The sequence below is a fragment of the Dermochelys coriacea genome, chromosome 1 (assembly GCF_009764565.3).
Source record: "Dermochelys coriacea isolate rDerCor1 chromosome 1, rDerCor1.pri.v4, whole genome shotgun sequence".
NCBI lineage: Eukaryota > Metazoa > Chordata > Testudines > Dermochelyidae > Dermochelys > Dermochelys coriacea.
The window spans coordinates 99,379,419-99,395,555 of NC_050068.2; the positions used below are offsets into that span (position 1 = coordinate 99,379,419).

The following is a 16,137-nucleotide window of genomic DNA, read 5'->3' on the forward strand; positions in this document are numbered from 1 at the left end:
GTGCAGTCTTTGTCCAAGGTGGCTCCAGGGTGTGTGTGTTGCAAGTGCAGGAGAATGAAGGATCCCTGACTTCCCTTAACACTGCTGGTAGTAGTTGCCCTGGACTTGCAGATTCTTAGGTCAATGCCGATATCTGCCACTCAAACTACCACCATGTTAGAGAAACCATGGTTGAGGGACCCGGAAAACACCATGGGTGGGGGATCACATGCTTTATTGTTTGTGGTACAAGCACTTGTAGTGAAAACTACCACTATTTCCCCTAGGTGACCCTATGTGATATTAGTCTCCTGTGTCTGGGTACAGACCCGGTCCTTATGCAGCTATGCTGTGTGCTGCAATGATGCCAGCAGAATTAATACTGGAGTGGCATGGGAAATGGTCCTCCATGGTGGAAGAAATAAGGCTACCCTCCCCAGAAACCTTCTGCAAAGTATTGCAGAGTACCTACATGAAAGTTTCCTGGAGATCTCCACGGAGGATTCCTGGGCCATCCCTGTGTACATAAACAGTCTTTTCCAGGGGACACCCTCTGCATAGCTGGAGTGGCCACTGGGAATCAGATAATCACTGCACCTCACTTTTTCTTCATATTAACAATAAAATATAAGAGCATGTAACCCCTAGAATTTGACTGGAATTTCATACTCCCCTGAGTGCCTTCCACAGCAGCAGACTCAGCCATGATGCTGTCCTGCAACTGGCTGGACTGCTCCAAGGTTAAAAATAGCTCCTAGCTCTTGGGGAGAATGGATTCCCTGACTCGCCTGTCTCCCATTCTCCTCCTCCTTCAAAACCTCCTTCTTGTTGTTGCCTGAGGTGGTCCGGGACTCCGACTCCGGTGAGGTAGCCATGCTGCGTGGTGGGGTCACCGCTGAGAAGTGCATGCAGCTCGTTGTAGAAGTGGCATATCTGTGGTGCAGAACCAGAATGACCATGCATCCCCCCTTGCTTTCTGGTATGCTTGCTGAAGTTCTTTGATTCTCACGCCGCACTACTGCGTGTCCTGGGTATAGCCCTTTTCCCCCATGCCCCAAGAGATCTTCTTGTATATGTCAACATTTCTCCAGCTGGCTTGGAGCTTCACCTGAACAGACTCTTCTTCCCACAGACCAATAAGCTCCTCTTGTGTACTCCAGGCTGGAGTGTGTTTGGGGTGTTGAATCGCCATGATCAGCTGGGCTGGCGAGCTCTCCATGCTGATCAACAAGAAATGGGAATTCAAAAGTTCCTGGGGCTTTAACAGGGGAGGGGCTGTTTCCTGTACACCTGACTGCTGCAGAGCGGAGTTGAAAACGATCAAAAGAGCGGTCATAGTGGAGCATTGTGGGACACCTCCTGGAGGCCAATTCAGTTGGCTTAACCAATGCCGCGTCTATACTGCTTCTCTGTCGACCCATCAACATCGAATTAAGCATTATGCCTCTTGTGGAGGTTATAGGCCTGGAACTTAACTCATCCCCATACTAAACTAGCCGTGACCAGCCTTGGGTGAAACTCAGGGATTTCACCATTGAAATTAAGAAAAAAATGCTCTGTTGCTGCTAAGGCACCCTGACCTCAGGAATGCTCCTAACGAGATACAACACCCAGGGTTGTAAAGGAGAGACACCCAGGCCCTGGAAAGTTTTAGGGAGGTTACAGAGGGACCCAGCAAATGGTAAAATAGATAAGATAAGCTTTGATCAGCAAATTTATGTTGACCATCTGCACAAATAATAAGGTCATAAATAAGTTCCAATTTGGGCATGAAAGATAAAGTGTAAAATACTTAGGTAGGAAGGAGAATACATAGGTGCCAGTGTGTAATTGTTTAAATTTTTTGTTACTTAGGGGGATGGGATAATCTGATAGTTTTAGTGCATTTGAAGGAGGTAGCTAGTTTTACCCATATAATGTGGGTAAGTGAAAAACAATACTCTTTGGGAACCATCTCCGGATTGCAATTCAACATCAAGCTGCTAGAATTCTTACTCCTCTGTACAAGCACGATGTGTGGATCCTGACTGGCTATCAGGTGAAATGTGTCTGTATATTGTGAGTGGTGAGCATAATAGATTTGCTTGACATATGTATTCTGTGTGTGTTGCTCATAAATAGATGTTTAGAGCACAGCTGTGTAAGGCTTTTTCCCTGGGAAAAGGTCTTGCAGAGTCCTGAGCCCTGTGGGCAGGAATCGATACTTAAAATTGACCAGATTTCTTCCCGAGCCTTGTGGGTAAGGGTAGGTGCCTTACACTCTAAGCCCTCAGAAGAGGGTGCTTAAATTAACCTGGTCATGCCTTCAGCCCTTGGTAGGGTACAGGCAGAGTGCCGTAGATTGTGCGGGTAACAAGATGGAGTAATTAAGTCAACGTAACAATTGAGTTATGTCGGCGGAATGGACCTGGTAGTGTGTACACATATATTATTAGGTTGACGTAAGGCGGATTCTGTCGACCTAAGTTTCTAATGTAGACCAGGCCTATAAAACCACCCTCCTCTTCCAGAGCCAGGAATAGTATTTAGCATTCCTGTCACCAATATTCTACTACTGACTAGTAAATAGTTTTTAACAGTGAGTTACACGTATGTGTCAAGTCCTCCTCCAGTGGCTGGTCTACAAAGGACCCAGCAAATACTTCTGCACCTCAAAAATAATAAGGATCTAAGCTAAGGATCTGAAGGTGAAAGGCTTCAGATCCTGCTGCTGATCTGTGTGGGAAGATGGTATAGTTGAATATGATTCATACGGTGAGAAGATCACTTTTTGAAAAAAAACTCTGAGAAATCTGTGAAACACCAAAATACACATTTCAGTCATGTTTCAGAGTAGCAGCCGTGTTAGTCTGTATTCGCAAAAAGAAAAGGAGTACTTGTGGCACCTTAGAGACTAACAAATTTATTAGAGCATAAGCTTTCGTGAGCTACAGCTCACTTCATCGGATGCATTTCCGATGCATCCGATGAAGTGAGCTGTAGCTCACGAAAGCTTATGCTCTAATAAATTTGTTAGTCTCTAAGGTGCCACAAGTACTCCTTTTCATTTCAGTCATTGTCACACATTTTGCTTGTTTAAGCCACTGTTCAGTGTGTGTGCCCAATACACAGAGGATAATATAAGTCTGTGCTAGCTCTCTGCTTGAGACCCAGACTCTTTAGCACAAGCTAAAACGACTTTTAGCTTTGGAAATCGTAGTTTCAATCCCTGGTGCTGGCCATCACACTTTCAGGTGCCCCACATTGGCATGTTGAGAAATGTACTTTATATTGAGAGATTTGGGGCACAGAGGAAGGGGGAGCGCATTGGCAGAGCTGCTGGTGTAAAGCAGGCAAGCTTTAGCTGCTCCTGGCTGTATCCAATTTCTGGAAGTACATGAGAGACTACAGAGTTTCAGGAAGTGAGCGATGTTCCCTCCATCTGAGAGGTTATGTTGTCACTGCTAAACTTGGAGGATTGTTCTTGGTGCTTTTGTTTTAAATGGTGATAAAATGTTATAGACACACTGAGAATTTACTGAGGCAGGCCACAGACTCTCACGCATTTCAGAAGGGTGGACATAGTCAGGATCGGCTGTAGTAGTTTCTCTCTGATTCCCAGGGAGGCACAGCTCCCTTTCTCCTTGACTCCGAGGAGTTATCCACTGAGCTACCCCAACGCTTTATAAAAAAAAAATTAGGAAATTAACAAACAAAAGCCATGTTTAGTGACAGTAAAGGTTGTGGCAGGGCACACCAGCTCTATGCAGAACTTTACAAGCACAAACACAAGAATTTAAGTGGAAAACTTGTGCATACTTTTCTCCTTTCATGTTTCCCACAACACTATCAAAAAACACCCGCCAATGCTCCATAAGGCTTTCTTTCATCTCCAATAGATACTTAAAAGCAATATCTACCCCAACTTTATCAAACTTGCACTCTAATGCAAAACCTAAACACTGATCTCCTCCCTGGTAAGGCAAAATAATGCCCCAAATGCCTGGAATGTGTGTCAGTCAGATGTGCTGATCTGTTGAGACAGCTGACATAAACCACATGAGATCACTGTTAGGATTTTGCATTAGAATTTTAGGTTGAACACCAAGTTGAGAACCTTTGCTTCAGACAATCAGAGCAGCAATAATATTTCCATTCAATTTCTGTGAGAGAATGATACCACAACTCAGACATGGAAACAACTACATTTCCTTGCTGGGCAACACAATTGTCCACAATTGTGGACAAGTGATCCGAATTTTTGTCCTCTGCTTGACTCCCACAGAGTGAACCAGGGAACATCCATGTAGAGAGCCTGCCTTTCATGTTTTTCCCTAATTTCCTACAACTTCCTGGCAGCAAGCTGAGTTACCATGGGTTTCTACCCTGTAGTTGTACAATACATCCTTTCTCCCTCACACCTTTTCCAACTGGGAATGAGTGTTTGAAACCATAGTAGGAGGTGATAATGCTTTTTAGAGCATTAGCTCTGGCATGGATTTCTTCTCAGAAATCTGCTGTTCTTGGAGGGAATCATGGGATTCGAGACAGCTGCTCACAGCATTCACCTGCACAAATGTTCCCGCACCCCCACACATACGCAGAGCTCCAATCATATGGTGTTAACACAGAGACTGTTGGGGGGCATTTTCACCTTGTGTTATTTTTTTTAATCCTCTGTGATGTACAGCAGGGATAGCTGCTGGCCCTTAGAGCTTAGATGCCTTAGTATTTACACTTGGTTCAAAACATTGCATATGTAAGGGAAAAACAAGCTAGAAAATGTTCAGCTAGCCATGTTAAAAGGGTTAACAATATACTTTCTAATTACATTTTTTGGGGATACGGTAATTTAAATGTTTATTCTGAATCTACCAAATTGTTCACACTAGTTAAATATAATATGTAAATGCTGAAATTTGAACTGACAAATGGGCATTGACAAACCCCTTTAATCTTGTTCTGAGTGGCTTAGCAGATAAGTACTAGCTTTCCTGTTCTGGGATCAATTCCAAGAGAAATGTTAAGTCCAATAATTTCAGCCACCTAATTTAATTCCAAAGTGGACAATACTTTACATTTAAATAATGTAGAATATCTGCTTAATTCATATGTGATCATAGTGATCATACAACACCACAAAACTCAAGAGAGAGAATATCTAGCTATGCTTTTTAATTGTCTCCCATCACCAGGGTATTTACATGCAAAGTCTAAATTACTACTGTGGCTTGGTCTACAATTGAAAATTTTACCTGTATAACTACGTTGGTTAGGGATACATGGGGATTTATTTTATTTTATTTTTTTTACTGAAACGTACCAGTATAGTTACTCCGTTTCCCATATGGAAATAGCTATGCTGGTACAAACCACCTTTATACCAATGAGGAGTACGGTGGCACCTTGAAGACTAACAGATTTATTTGGGCATAAGCTTTTGTGGGTAAAAAACCCCACTTCTTCAGATGCATGGAGTGAAAATTACAGATGCAGGCATAAATATACTGACACATGACGAGAAGGGAGTTACCTTGCAAGTGGAGAACCAGTGTTAATAAGGCCAATTCAGTCAGGGTAGATGTGGTCCACTCCCACTAGTTGATGAGGAGGTGTCAATACCAAGAGAGGGAAAATTGCTTTTGTAGTGAGCCAGCCATTCCCAGTCCCTATTCAAGCCCAAATAAATGGGGTTAAATCTGCAAATGAATTTTAACTCCGCAGTTTCTCTTTGAAGTCTCTTTTTGAATTTTTTCTGTCGAAGGATGGCTACTTTTAAATCTGTTATTGAATGTCCAGGGAGATTGAAGTGTTCTCCGACTGGCTTTTGTATGTTACCATTCCTGATGTCTGATTTGTGTCCATTTATTCTTTTATGTATGTCCAGTGTCTAGTGTTGCCAATGAAATTGGCAGAGGGGCACTGCAGGCACATGATGGCATATATCACGTTAGTAGATGTGCAGGTGAAATGAGCCCCCCGATGGTTTGGCTCATGTGGTTGTGTCCTCTGATGGTATCACTAGAGTAGATATGGGGACAGAGTAGACAACGGGGTTTGTTACAGGGATTGGTTTCTGGGTTTGTGTTTCTGTGGTGTGGTATGTAGTTGCTGATGAGTATTTGCTTCAGGGTGGGAGGGCTGTCTGTAAGCGAGGACTGGCCTGCCTCCCAAGGTCTGTGAGAGTGAGGGATCATTTTCCAGGATAGGTTGTAGATTGTTGATGATGTGCTGGAGAGGTTTTAGTTGGGGGCTGTACGTGATGGCCAGTGGTGTTCTGTTATTTTCCTTGTTGGGCCTGTCCTGTAGTAGGTGACTTTGGATCAAATTCAGTTGTAACTTAGGGCTTGGCTGTAGACAACGGATCATGTGATGTGTCCTGGATGGAAGCTGGAGGCATGTAGGTAAGTATAGCGTTCAGTAGGTTTCCGGTATAGGGTGGTGTTTATGTGACCATCACTTATTTGCACTGTAGTGTCCAGGAAGTGGATCTCTTGTGTGGATTGGTCCAGGCTGAGGTTGATGGTGGGGTGGAAATTGTTGAAATCCAGGAGGAAATCCCATGGGTCCATATGATGAAGATGTCATCAATTTAGCGCAAGTAGAGGAGGGACGCTAGGGGATGAGAGATGAGTAAGCTTTGTTCTAAGTCAGCCATAAAAATGTTGGCATACTGTGGGGCCATGCAGGTACCCATTGCAGTGCCACTGACTTGAAGGTATAAGTTGTCCCCAAATCTGAAATGGTTGTGGGTGAGGACAAAGTCACAAAGCTCAGCCACCAGGTGTGCCGTGGCCTCATCAAGGATACTGTTGCTGACAGCTCTGTAGTCCATCCTCACGTGGATGTAAAGAGCTTCTACATCCATGGTGGCCAGGATGGTGTTTTCAGGAAGATCACCAATGCATTGTAGTTTCCTCAGGAAGTCAGTGGTGTCTCGAAGATAGCTAGGTAGTGTAGAATCTGAGGAGAAACTTCAAAACAGACTTCAAAGAGATACTGTGGAGTTAAAATTCATTTGCAGATTTAACCCCATTTATTTGGGCTTGAATAGGGACTGGGAGTGACTGGCTCACTACAAAAGTAATTTTCCCTCTCTTGGTATTGACACGTCCTCATCAATTACTGGGAGTGGACCACATCCACCCTGATTGAATTGGCCTTATTAACACTGGTTCTCCACTTGTAAGGTAACTCCCTTCTCGTCATGTGTCAGTATATTTATGCCTGCATCTGTAATTTTCACTCCATGCATCTGAAGAAGTGGGGCTTTTTACCCACAAAAGCATATGCCCAAATAAATCTGTTAGTCTTTAAGGTGCCACTGGACTCCTCATTGTTTTTGTGGATACAGACTAACACGACTACCCCTCTGATACTTTATACCAATATAACTCTGGCTACACTAGGAGGACTGTGCTGCTTTAACTCTATAAGTATAGCCCTAAAAAGATAGTCCTCTTCCAGTTTCAGGTGAAATAATTTAGTATCCACTGTATTTCTGTAAAGAAACTTCCACAGAGTTATTTTACAGCATATATGTGTGTAGTTTTCTCTTGAACAAAATGTGCTTCTTATATCTACTGATCTAAAGCCAAAAAAAGGATGGCATAATCATTTAGAAATACAACGTTTTTCGTACAAGTGTGCTATAACATATTTTAAAGATTCAGTAATATGTTTACAGAATTACACAACAACCTGAAATAATGGCAAATGGGTCAAAAGGCAACTTGTGACACCTGGGGGAGTCTCTAGCTTTTGAGATGGCAATATTGACCACTGTGGAGGAGTTTGGTATGTTATGTGCCAGCACCATTACTAATTCTATTTCACTTTGCTTGTAGATTATAATAAATAAGGCCCCATACAGCAAATCACTTAAGTACTTGCTTATGTCCATTCCTGTTCAACAAAACACATGCTTAAATCCTTCAGAGATGTAATTGTATTGGTTTCCATCCAACTCCTGAACTGAATGTTAAGAATCACTTGCCACACATTAAAATTGTCTGGTAAAAGAAAGGTTTCTCTCCACATGCTTACCTTGCAGGAGCAACAGTCTAGGGGAACCTTTAAAACTGAGCCTGAAGTCTCTGTTATCAGAACCGTAAACCCCAAATTGGAGTTTCTCTTGTCTCTCCATATTGCAACTCCTTATAAAAGAAATAAAAACAGATGTTTTTATTTAGTGCAGCAATGTAGTGTTCTCTACCCCATTCCATACAGGTATTGCAGAAGATTTCAGGCTATAATCTCATTTTCATTAAGGCCATTTTACAATATTTTGGCAGCATAAGACGCACAGTCTTTAAATTTTTATAGAGTCTTTCCATGACTGCTTTCAAACTTTAGTTATTTACAGCTAGTTCAGTATCTTGTAGGAAAGTTTAAGGAATGTATCTAATATTATGGTCTAAATTTCTAAATTTGGTAGTATTTGAAAATATATTATCTTGAAACTTTTTAAGTTTTTGATTAGCGGGTATTTTGTGCTGTACCGAATGAGATCCATTCTCAGTGCTGTATAGTGGTATGCTGATATAGCACACAGGTTTCCGTTTTTATTGAGCACACAAACCCACACTTTCTTGCTCCCTTTCTACCATTTCCATCAGTCTGATACATATTGTGTACATTGAACACAGCATAAGTCTTGTTCTCAGACCTCTAAGGATATATCTACTCTCTACACCCATGGCTGACCCAGGCTAGCTGACTCAAGCTCGCAGGGCTCAGGCTAAAGGAATGTTTAATTGCAGTGTAGACTTCTCAGCTCAGGCTGGAGCCCAGGTTTTAGGACTATGTGAGGTGGGAAGGGCTCAGAGCTCAGGCTGCAGCTCAAGCCTGGAAGTCTACACTGCAATGAACTGCAGGTTTTTATTTGCAGTGTAGACATATCCTAACTTACTCTCCAGCCTCTGAAAATTACAATATGGCAGACTGTAACCAATAACATTATAATGGAAAGCCCAAACCTATATATTAATAATCTGGTCCTTTTATGGGTGCAGTGAAATAATCTCAAAATTTTAAAAATCAATTTTTTTCCGTATTTCTTCAGGTCTGTGAGTACTAATCTGCATAATTCTCAGGCAGATGTAAAGGTTAAGTAATTCTTCATGAACCCTCCTGTTTCATGTACCATTTGCTGGGTAATGACAAGAAAAAGCTCCATGCTTGTAAAAGGAAACTGGCTCTATGTTAAGAGAACTATTTGCAGAGATGCTGCAACCACAGCTAATGTTTCAGCCATGTGCATACAGAATGAAGTCCTGGTACCTCCTCCAAACTTTTTTGTTCTGCAACTTGTGCTCCTCCTTCCAAGCGCCATGCAGGTTGCTACAATTTTTATATTGCAAATCAGAAGAACTGAAAAAAATAGTTGAAACAGCAATTAATTCAGTTTAGGGCTGTATTTAGTCTGCTTTGGGGATCATAAAGAATCCCCTGTACCAAAGATACTAAGCTGTAAAAATACAATTCTGCTGAAATCAAACAATTTCTTAGATATACTTCTTCTTAGTTCCAGTACATTCAGCAACAAAACAAATAAGGACAACAGCATTTTGCATTTGTATTTAGCAAACAACTTCATCAGTTTATTTGTGTCCATTAAGGAAGTAACAGATTTGGCTTGGTGTGTCAGCCTCTATCAACAACAACAAAAAAATTCTACTTATGTCTGTACTATCATCTTTGTCCTCCCATTTTTCAAAGCTAACTATGAAACACTTTTTCTCACTTACTTACAATACTATGAAAAGGCTATCAAGGCTGATAGGTGAAATATTTGACATGTATGTTGATTACAATAGGAAGCATGAACATAACTCAGTGTGTTTGATGACAGGGAACAGGACTTTTGTACAATTCTACTTTGCTGTCAGCAAACTAAAATAGGGAAGACATCTGGGCATACCGCATAAAGTCCAGCATTCAAACGTGCATGCGCATGGTTGCAATTACAGACAAAAGCTATGCACTGTTTAGTTATTGAAGTGATAAAGCAAGTAGTTTTATTAAGTATTTTCTATTTATTATAGGCATTTGAATGGGAAACTGATTTTTAAAAATCAAATTTCATATTATGTGGTAAATTGCAAAGGCTATTATTGCATCCTTCATGTTTTCATTGATGAAAAGCCCAAGGATGAAGTTAGCAGGGCGGCACCATGAACAATTTACTTCCTCTTTTGAAGTACCACAAAGTAGGCTCTTACCCACCACTGTCTTTTTAAGTTTAAAAGAGGCCTATTCAGTATGTAAATATCTTTCCATCTTCAGGCTCTGATCCTGTGAGAACTTAATTTGACTACAGTAGGGCTAGTCAGAGTGCAGTAAATTAAGCACCTGTGTAGCCTTTGCAGGATGGGGCCTTAGTCCGTGTACACATCTGTTGTCTAACATATGATGTTCAGTCACAGCCGGCTTGCCGGAGCCTCTACAAGCAGCCCCCCCCTCCCCCAAGCAAGGGTGCCTACGGCAGGGGCCGCAGCGGGGAACTAGCCCCCCTCGGGGCGTGGCTGGGCGTTGGGTCCGCACAGCGCAGGGGAAGGTCGCAGACCCCACGGTTAGTAAGGGGGGGAAGTAGCCCCGGGGCAGGGGCGATTGAGGCGCGTAACCCCAGCGCAGCCGGGCGGGCAGCCGGGGGAGGGCGCGATGGCGGCTCCCGCCCGCTCCGCCTCGGGCGGCCTGCAGGGAGGCGGCGGGACCGGAAGAGGGCGCCGGGGATTCACGGGCGGCCCGGTTTGGCTCCTCCCGGCCGCCTTACAGCTCCTCCCCGGGCCCCGCCGAGCCTCCCCGGGCTGGCTCCGACCTCCTGGGGCTTCTCGGGAGACTCCCCGGCGGGCTGGGCTGGGCTGGTCGCCGCCCCCTCCAGCCCCGGGGACCATGTTCCCCAGCACCGGCTCCAACGGGCTGTGTAAGTATCGGGAGCCCCTGGCCCGAGGGGCGGGGCCGGGGCGCTTGGGGCGGCGGCGGCGCCGCCTCTCGGGGGTTGCTGTGTCGGGGGCGCGGCGGTGTCCGCGTTATGGGGGAGGAGGCGCCGCGAGCCCCGGCCCCCAGGACACCCCCCCCCCCGGCCCCGGGCAGGCGGGAGCTTCTGGGGCGTCTCGGGGAGGCGCCTCTGCTTGGGGGCCTTTCCGCTCCGCTCTGCGTCTTGTCCCTGCCGCGGTCACTGGAGCCGGGTTTCACTCTGTGTGCGCGATCACCCGTGGTTCCCCTGGCAGCACCGGCCGCGGTGGGAACAGCCTCCTCTCTCCTCCCCGCAGAGGTGCCGCTTTGAAAGCGGAGCACAGTTTGGTTTAATTGTCCTAATCTAGTTCTCCGTCGTCCCGTCCCGTCCCCTTCTGAAGTTAATTGTGTTACCAACCATCTGTATCACAGTAACGCCTGTGACAGGAAGACCAGCTTCCATCTAGTATTGACGTGACCTTAAAACACTGGGTGTCCCGCGGCTTAGCCTGGATCTATATAGGCCAGACAAGCTGGTTATAAACTACTTTTGCAGCCACATTTCAGCTTCATGTAAAGGGACTCTCAACTTAAAAAAGCCAAACAACAACAACAACAACAAACAACAAAAAAACCCCACACTTTTTCTGCAAATAAAGTAATTTACTGTTGTTCAGAGTTGACAAGGAGCTGACTGAAGAGATATCTGATTCATTAGCAATTATCTTTGAAAAGTCATGGAAGATGGGAGAGATTCCAGAAGACTGGAAAAGGGCATATGTAGTGCCCATCTATAAAAAGGGAAATAACGACAACCCCGGAGAATTCCAGACCAGTCAGCTTAACGTTAGTACCCGAAAAGATAATGGAACAAATAATTAAGTAATCAATTTGCAAACACCTAGAAGATAAGAAAAGGAGTACTTGTGGCACCTTAGAGACTAACAAATTTATTAGAGCATAAGCTTTCGTGAGCTACGAGCAGTAGCTCACGAAAGCTTATGCTCTAATAAATTTGTTAGTCTCTAAGGTGCCACAAGTACTCCTTTTCTTTTTGCGAATACAGACTAACACGGCTGCTACTCTGAAACCTAGAAGATAAGGTGATAAATGACAAATCCATACTGATTGTTAAGAACAAATCATGTCAAACCAACCTGATAGCTTTCTTTGATAGGGTAACAAGCATTGTGGATAGTGGGGCAGCAGTAGATGTGGTATATCTTTATTTTAGTAAGGCTTTTGATACTGTTTCGCATGACCTTCTCATAAACAAACTAGATGGAGCTACTATAAGGTTTCAGAGTAGCAGCCGTGTTCGTCTGTATTCGCAAAAAGAAAAGGAGTACTTGTGGCACCTTAGAGACTAACAAATTTATTTTAGCGTAAGCTTTCGTGAGCTACAGCTCACTTCATCTATAAGATGGGTGCATAACTGGTTGGAAAAGTGTTCCCAGAGAGTAGTTATCGGTTCAGAGTCATGATGGAAGGGCCTAATGAGTGGGGTCCCGCAGGGATTGGTTCTGGGTCTGGTTCTGTTCAATATCTTCATCATGATTTAGATAATGTCATAGAGAGTATACTTGTAAAGTTTGCAGACGATACCAAGCTGGGAGGGGTTGCAAGTGCTTTGGAGGATAGGATTTAAAATTCAAAATGATCTGGACAAACTGGAGAAATGGTCTGAAGTAAATAAGATGAAATTTGATAAGGAAAAATGCAAAGTACTCCACTTAGGAAGGAACAGTCAGTTGCCACACATACAAAATGGGAAATAATATTTCCAGAAGGAGTACTGTGGAAAGGGATCTGGGGGTCATAGTGGATCACAAGCTAAATATGAGTCAGCAGTGTAACACTGTTGCAAAAAAAGCAAACATCATTCTGGGATGTATTAGCAGGAGTATTGTAAACAAGGCACAAGAAGTAATTCCTCTGCTCTACTCCATGCTGATTAGACCTCAGCTGGAGTATTGTGTCCAGTTCTGAGCGCCACATTTCAGGAAAGACGTGTACAAATTGAAGAAAGTCCAGAGAAGAGCAATAAAAATGATTAAAGGTCTAGAGAACATGACCCGTGAGGGAAGGTTGAAAAAACTGGGTTTGTTTGGTCTGGAGAAGAGAAGAATGAGAGGGCACATAACAGTTTTCAAGTACATAAAAGGTGGATACAAGGAAGAGGGAGAAAAATTGCTCTTTTTAACCACCCTGACAGTTAGGAAGTTTTTCCTCATGTCCAACATAAACCGCCCTTGCTGCAATTTAAGCCCATTGCTTCTTGTTCTGTCCTCAGAAGTTAAGCACTGGAATAAATTGCCTTGGGAGGTTGTGGAATATCCATCGCTGGGGATTTTTAAGAGCAGGTTGGACTAATACTGTCAGGGATGGTCTAGATCAGAGGTGCGCAAACTTTTTGGCCTGAGGGCTACATCGGGTTTGCAAAACTGTGCAGAGGGCTGGGTATGGATGGCTGTGCCTCCCCAACCAGCCTGCCCCCCCATCTATCCCCTCCCACTTCCCGCCCCCTGACTGCTCCCCTCAGAACCCCCATCCCGTCCAACCCCCCTGCTCCTTGTCCCCTGACCGCCCCCGGGACCTCACCCCCCATCCATTCCCCCCCCCCCGCTCTCTGTTCATCCCCTTCCGGGACGCCCAAGCCTATCCAACCTTCCCTGTCCCCTGACTGCCCCCCCAGAACCCTTGACCCATTGAACCCCCCCCCGCTCCTTGTCCCCTGACTACCCGCTCCCGGGACCCTCTGCCCCTAACTGCCCCCTATCCAACCCTCCCTGTCCCCTAACTGCCCCGACCCCTGTCCACACCCCTGACAGCCCCCCCGCCCCGGGGACTCCCACACCTGTCTAACTGCTCCCTGTCCCGACTTTCCCCTGGGGCCCTTTGCCCCTTATCCAACGCCCCCCGCTCCCCGCCCCCTTTTCATCCTGCTTAGAGCAGCCGGAGCCAGCCATGCCTCCTGCGCTGCCCGGCAGGAGCGGTGGGCCAGAGCGCTGGCGGTGCGGCGGCATCGCTGTGAGGGGGGGCCGGGGGCTAGCCTCCTCAGCCGGGAGCTCAGGGGCTGGGCAGTCCAGTCCTGCAGGCCATAGTTGGCCACTTCTGGTCTAGATAATACTTAGTCCAGCCTTGAGTGCAGGGGACTGGACTAGATGACCTCTCAAGGTCCTTTCCAGTTCTATGATTCTGTGAAATTAGAGGGGGAAGGTCTCTCAGTTTCACTATGCATTTGACTGCACTTTGTACAATTGGTTCCACAGTTTCCTCCTGTGGAATATCAGCTATCTCCGACCTTGCAACTGACTGTACATGGGTTCAGGAGTCCACCAATAAAGAGTCCATTGCCCTGACAAGGCAAATTCCCATGTTGTTTGTGTGGGTCTTTCATGTAATAAGGAATAGAAAAATATTTTTGAAAATAGGAAAATGTTATAAAAACTAGTGTAATTAGCAGGGTAATTTAGGCATAAATGTAGTCTTTGTAACAACTAACTTTTTTGAAGTGTCTAGATGTCAAGTTGATGTTAGAGAGACAGGGTCGATGAGGTAATATCTCTTATTGGACCAGCTTCTGTTGGTGAGAGAGACAAGCTTACGAACTTACACAGAGCTTTTCTCGAAAGCTTGTCTCTTTCACCAACAGAAGCTGGTCCAAGAAAAGACCTCACCCACCTTGTCTCTCTTAATATTCTGGCACCAAAACTGCTACAACACCACATCAAGTTGATGTGTTATTTTAAACAAGCTCAGAGAAGATGTACATTACAAAAAATTAACTGTGTTTAAAATGACAGTAAAGAGTTCAATTAGCTGACACAATGTGGATTATGACATTACACTCAGTGTAGACCAGAGCAAATTATGGTCAGGACTGTGTCATCTAACTGGATTCTTTACAACCCTGTTAAATGATACTCATATTTTTTAATGAAGCCAAGCCCTTAGTGTGAGCAGATAACTATTGCAGTTGATTCGAAATCCAGAATATCTAGGCTCAGTAAACTGGCACTGCAGGGTGTGGGGGAATTTTTCCCCCCTGATGATTCTCTTACTGCTTTACTTACTGAAAAAATTGAAGTTGCGAATCACAAATGGAGGGCAGACATGGAGGCAGACAAGGAGAGCCTTCAGATGTACTCTGTGTGTGTGCACGTGTGTGTGTATGCACATACACGTATGCATACAAAGAAGGTATGTGTGTATATACTTCCTAATCTGTACTTCCTAATCTGAGTTAAATTAAGAGCAGTAGTATGTACATATGTTTTTCTTAGATGGTGCACATGTTAGGCTATTGATTTAGGGCTGGTCTACACTTAAAAGTTTTGCTGCCATAGTTGGTTAGAGTTTGAAAGAAATCACACTTCTAACTGACATATCTATGGTAGCAAAAGCCCTTGTATAGATGCAGTTTATACTGTCAAAAAAAGGTTTTTGTCATTTATTTTATGTAATTTGAAGGCATAGCAAAACAAATCTTTTGTTGTTGTAAGCTGTCTCCTCTAGAAATCTTTTCCAGTATAGCTTTCTACAGTAGACAAGGCTTTACAAAAAACTATTCAATGCTTGTGATTGCTGATGGTGATGTTCTTGCATTTGTCACAACAATATAAGGTTAAATTTCTGTTTGAAATCAACTAAAGCAAAAAATAGTTATCTTTAACCAATACTGCAATGCTGAAGTTTTTAATGCACAGCTGTTAGTTATCTGATGAAGTAAAAACATTTTTAAAGAGCACATGAGAAGTGCATCTGCTAGTGAAAACACTCATATGGGTGAATATCTTTAAACCTGATGAATAAAATTCCTTCTGACTTTCAAAAGCTAAGATAATCTTGGACTGAGAATATGTTAGACTCAGAACTAACTTTCTGGGAAAGTAGCAAGTGAATGAAAACAAGTGGTTATAATGAAAAGACATTCTGAACCAAAAATGGAGTGTTATGCCTATGACACCATTCACATATTAAAGGCAAATCCACACTACAAATTCTGTCAGTTTAGGAATGTGGTAGTTCCCTAATGATTTGGAGTTGCCTGTGTAGACGAGACTAAACCATGTAGTACTATTTTATCAAATTATGTTACCACCTTTGTCTTTTTATGGCCATGCATACAATTGGGATTTTTAGAGAAAAAAATTCACATCAGTGACATCTCTAGTGCAGTAAAGGCTCTAACAGCTTGTGGCATAGACACGGTAAAAATGC

General features: G+C 43.9%; 1 protein-coding gene and 1 long non-coding RNA gene across 5 annotated transcripts in view; one reads left to right on the forward strand and one right to left on the reverse strand.

The window, feature by feature from the left end:
• Positions 1-426: 426 nt before the first annotated feature.
• Positions 427-10,564, reverse strand: LOC122457987. Of its 4 annotated transcripts, none has more exons than XR_006277793.1 (3): positions 9,241-10,564; positions 8,005-8,114; positions 427-912 (listed from the first exon to the last, which is right to left on the reverse strand). It is a non-coding gene; the product is annotated as an uncharacterized LOC122457987 (long non-coding RNA). The 4 variants fall into 4 exon arrangements; XR_006277796.1 differs by lacking the exon at positions 427-912 and adding an exon at positions 3,043-3,639; XR_006277795.1 differs by lacking the exon at positions 427-912 and adding an exon at positions 6,523-6,921.
• Positions 10,565-10,620: 56 nt separating this feature from the next.
• Positions 10,621-16,137, forward strand: part of UBAC2 (UBA domain containing 2) — a 140,643-nt gene continuing 135,126 nt past the window's right edge. Inside the window, exon 1 of the mRNA XM_038371330.2 lies at positions 10,621-10,882. Within this exon, the coding sequence (XP_038227258.2) occupies positions 10,621-10,882 (262 nt within the window). The remainder of the gene's footprint in view (positions 10,883-16,137) is intronic.